Source organism: Physeter macrocephalus, chromosome 7, assembly GCF_002837175.3.
Source record: "Physeter macrocephalus isolate SW-GA chromosome 7, ASM283717v5, whole genome shotgun sequence".
Taxonomy (NCBI): Eukaryota; Metazoa; Chordata; class Mammalia; order Artiodactyla; family Physeteridae; genus Physeter; species Physeter macrocephalus.
The window spans coordinates 158,648,630-158,653,138 of NC_041220.1; the positions used below are offsets into that span (position 1 = coordinate 158,648,630).

A 4,509-nucleotide genomic window follows, 5' to 3' on the forward strand; every position below is an offset into this window, starting at 1 on the left:
AAGACAGTCTCTTCAATAAGTGGTGCTGGGAAAACTGGACAGCTACATGTAAAAGAATGAAATTAGAACACTCCCTAACACCATGCACAAAAATAAACTCAAAATGGATTAGAGACCTAAAGGTAAGACTGGACACTATAAAACTCTTAGAGGAAAACAAAGGAAGAACACTCTTTCACATAAATCACAGCAAGATCTTTTTTGATCCACCTCCTAGAGGAACAGAAATAAAAACAAACAAATGGGACATAATTAAACTTAAAAGTTTTTGCTCAGGAAAGGAAAACATGAACAAGACAAAAAGACAACCCTCAGAATGGGAGAAAGTATTTGCAAATGAAACAACAAAGGATTAATCTCCAAAATATACAAACAGCTCATGGAACTCAATATCAAAAAAACAAACAATCCAGTTAAAAAATGGGTGGAAAACCTAAATAGACATTTCACCAAGGAAGACTTAGAGATGGCCAAGAGGCACATGAAAAGATGCTCATCATCACTAATTATTAGAGAAATGCAAATCAAAACTACAATGAGGTATCACCTCACGCAGGTCAGAAAGGCCATTATCAAAAAAGCTAGAAACAATAAATTCTGGAAAGGGTGTGGAGAAAAGGGAACCCTCCTATATTGTTGGTGGGAATGTAAATTGGTGCAGCCAGTATGGAAAACAGTATGGAGGTTCCTTAGAAAACTAAAAATAGAACTACCATATGACCCAGCAATCCCACTACTGGACATATACCTTGAGAAAACCATAATTCAAAAAGAGTCATGGGGCTTCCCTGGTGGCGCAGTGGTTGAGAGTCCGCCTGCCGATGCAGGGGATACGGGTTCGTGCCCCAGTCTGGGAAGATCCCACATGCCACGGAGCGGCTAGGCCCGTGAGCCACGGCCACTGAGCCTGCGCGTCTGGAGCCTGTGCTCCGTGACGGGAGAGGCCACAACAGTGAGAGGCCCGCGTACCGCAAAAAAAAAAAAAAGAGTCATGTACCAAAATGTTCATTGCAGCTCTATTTACAATAGCCAGGACAGGGAAGCAACCATTCATCAACAGATGAATGGATAAAGAAGATGTGGCACATATATACAATGGAATATTATTCAGCCATAAAAAAAAACAAATACCATATGCTAATACATATATATGGAATCTAAAAAAAAATGGTACTGATGAACCTAGTTGCAGGGCAGTAATAAAGAGGTAGACATAGAGAATGGACTTGATGACATGGGGTGGGAAGGTGAAGCTGGGGTGAAGTGAGAGTAGCATCGACGTATACACACTACCGAATATAAAATAGTTGGCTGGTGGGAAGCAGCCGCATAGGACACGGAGATCACCTCAGTGCTTTGCGATGACCTAGAGGGGTGGGATAGGGAGGATGGGAGGGAGGCTCAAGAGGGAGGGGATGTGGGGACATGTGTATGCATATGGCTGATTCGCTTTGTTGTGCAACAGAAACTGATATGGTATTGTGAAGCAATTATACTCCAATAAAGATGTATTTAAAATAAATAAATAAAAGTAAAAAACGTTTTTCTGAGAAGGAATGGATAAAACATTATTCTGAGAATGAAATGATAGTTTTCAGCAGACCTCCAAAGGGGTTCACAAGACCAGAAAAATTGAGAACTCCTCAGCAGATGTGTTTCTGACAGATGGAGTAATTCAAGTATTAGCTACCCTCAACATACAATGATGGGTTTATTGACGGGTATTCGAATTCCCCTGTTGGCATGTGGCCTAGTATAAAATGACACCACACCCATCTGCATCTTCCCAACATGCACTGTGCATTTAGCCCTTAGAATAATCCTGTTTGCATGTGTCCCTTCGAAAAACAATGTTTGACAGACCTCCAGAGACATTCTCAGATGAATAGGAACTTAATGGTGGTAAGAGTATGAGAATATCAGAGCAGAATTTAAGAAGAGGAACAAACCAGCCTCACTTTCCAAAAAGAATCCATTTCCCTAATATACTTCTTCCTTTATTCAAAAATATTTTTTGAAAGATGAGTTCAGCATCACTAATTAGGGAAATGCAAATCAAAACCACACTGAGATATCACCTCACATGTAGTAGGAAGGCTATTATCAAAAAGACAAGAAATGACAGTGTTGGTGAGTGTGTGGAGAAAACAGAACCCTCGTGCACTGTTGGTGGGAATGTAAATTGGTGCAGCCACTACAGAAAACAGTATGGAAGTCCCCCCCCAAAATTAAAAGTATAACTACCATACGATCCAGCAATTCGACTTCTGGGTATTTATCCAAAGAAAACGAAAACACTAACTTGAAAAGCTGTATGCACCCCCATGTTCACTGCAGCATCATCTACAATAATCAAGACATAGAAACAACCTAGGTGTCCACCGACAGATGAATGGATAAAGAAAATGTGGTGTAAATATACAACGGAATATTATTCAACTACAAAAAAGAATGAAATCTTGCTGTTTGCAACAACATGGATGGACCTTGAGGGCATTCTGCTGAGTGAAATAAGTCAGAGAGGGAAACACAAATACTGTATGATCTTACTTATATGTGGAAACTAAAAACAAACAAGCTCATAGATACAGAGAACAGATTGGTGGTTGCCAGACGTGGGGGTGGGGTGAGCAAAATGGATGAAGGGGGTCAAAAGGTACAAACTTTAAGTTACAAAATAAATGAGGCATGAGGATGGAATGTACAGCATGGTGACTATAGTTAATACTGTACTGCATATTTGAAAGTTGCTAAGAGAGTACATCTTAAAAGTTCTCATCGCAAGAAAAATAATTATGTATGATGACAGAAGTTAACTAGACTTGTGATCGTTTTGCAATATATACAAATACTGAATCATTATGCTGTACACCTGAAACTAATGTTATATATCGATTATACCTCAATAAAAAGAAATCTGTTTTTGCAATCTGGTGCTGGGCACTGTATTCCTTGGACTATAACCACCATTTGATGACCTTTCTACGCATATAAGATTTCCTTTTCCGCCAAGTCCCATGTCTCCCATAACTTTCAAATAAAACTGCTCTCTAATGTGAAAAGATGTCTGCCTCACCTACAATCACCTTCTCTGAGGGAAGCCCCCACTTACCTCCCACCAAGAGGTCCACAAAGTTGGGTCTCAGGGGTCTAAGAATTCAGATCCCTGGCAATGACTGACTGGTCCAGGGTAGAGACCTGACCCAAGCCGAACCAGTCGGATTCTCTCTCCTGGGAATTTGGGATGGGGCCCCAGTGTCTCTCCTTGGTGCTTTGACCTGTGGGCACGTAAACCCGGGGGTATCAGGTGGGTGTGTCTGGTGATGTGCACACAGAGGCTGACAGATAAACCCTGGATGGGACGTGGGTGTGCAGAGAGGGGCACAGATGTTTCAGCTCAGGACCACTGGATCTATATTACAGAAACCCCCTTGGGACTGGGGCTGCTCCGGGGAGGACCCCAATTGTTAAGTTCAGAGTTGGTTCCTAAGGCACCCCACAGGGCAGCTCGTGATTGTTTCATGCCCTCTCTTCCCAAGTTTATCCTCAGGGTCCCACCAGTCCTTTCTGCAAAAAAGCAGGAAACAGCCACCCAACCAGCCAGCGTACCTCAGGTCTGCCGATGCTTCTGCGGACCCGCGCTCCAACCCCTTCCGACTCGCTCGCGGCTGAGCAGTGAGAGGGTAACCTTTTTGGACCACGCCATGTCCAGGGCTAAAAAGAGAGTGTTCTGGGGCTGAGCTGTAGACGACGGAGGGCAAGAGGAGAAACAACAAAAGAGAAATCATCAAGGAGGGACCACCCAAGGACTATAAAATATAGGATACGAAATTCACACCTGCCCCAAGTATTAACAGCTACAACTTTTAAATTGCTTACTCTGCACAAGACCTGGACTAGGTGCTTTAAAACCACCATAATGATGGTGAACGCATGGGAGTACTAACTAGGTTCCCAGCACCCTACTGATGATTTCCAATGTTTATTGGGTGTAGTCCTACGACCACCTTTGACAAGAGTTAGTAATAACAGCTCCGTTGGGCATTTACTAAGGACCTCTAAAGCGCACTTTATCTGCTTTACATGATTGGAATCCCTCGACCTCCCCCCTACCCCGCGCTGCCCCATGACGGAGGTGCTACCATGAGCTGAGAGAGATCTGTGGGGCGACACAGGGAACACGGAGAAAAACCAAGAGGTCTGGGACTCTCACCTGAACATGCCGAAGACCTTGACATTGAAAGGGATCTTTGAGGGTCATCAAATTCAAAGACCCATCTATCCCTGAACCTCAGGGTCAACTTAAGTAGCAAGAAATCTTGGAGCTTTGACGTGAAGTAGAGCCCAGGAAACTCATGGAGGAGGTGCCCTTGACAGTGCTATCCGTATTTCGGCACCCAACCACAGCCCCAATCCAAAAGTGTTTCCTCTTAGTGGGTCGAAAGCCTACTCATCAGCATATCACAAAACAAGTATAATCAATCCCCTTTCCACTTCAAATGCTTGCAT

The 4,509-nt window shown here is 43.2% G+C and overlaps 1 protein-coding gene across 1 annotated transcript in view; it reads right to left on the reverse strand.

Annotated features, from left to right (window-relative positions):
* PIR (pirin) overlaps positions 1 to 3,706 on the reverse strand; it is a 105,650-nt gene extending 101,944 nt beyond the window's left edge. Inside the window, 2 exon segments of the mRNA XM_024115486.3 lie at positions 3,612 to 3,660; positions 3,662 to 3,706. Coding sequence (XP_023971254.1) covers positions 3,612 to 3,660; positions 3,662 to 3,706 — 94 coding nt within the window.
* Positions 3,707 to 4,509: the final 803 nt, after the last annotated feature.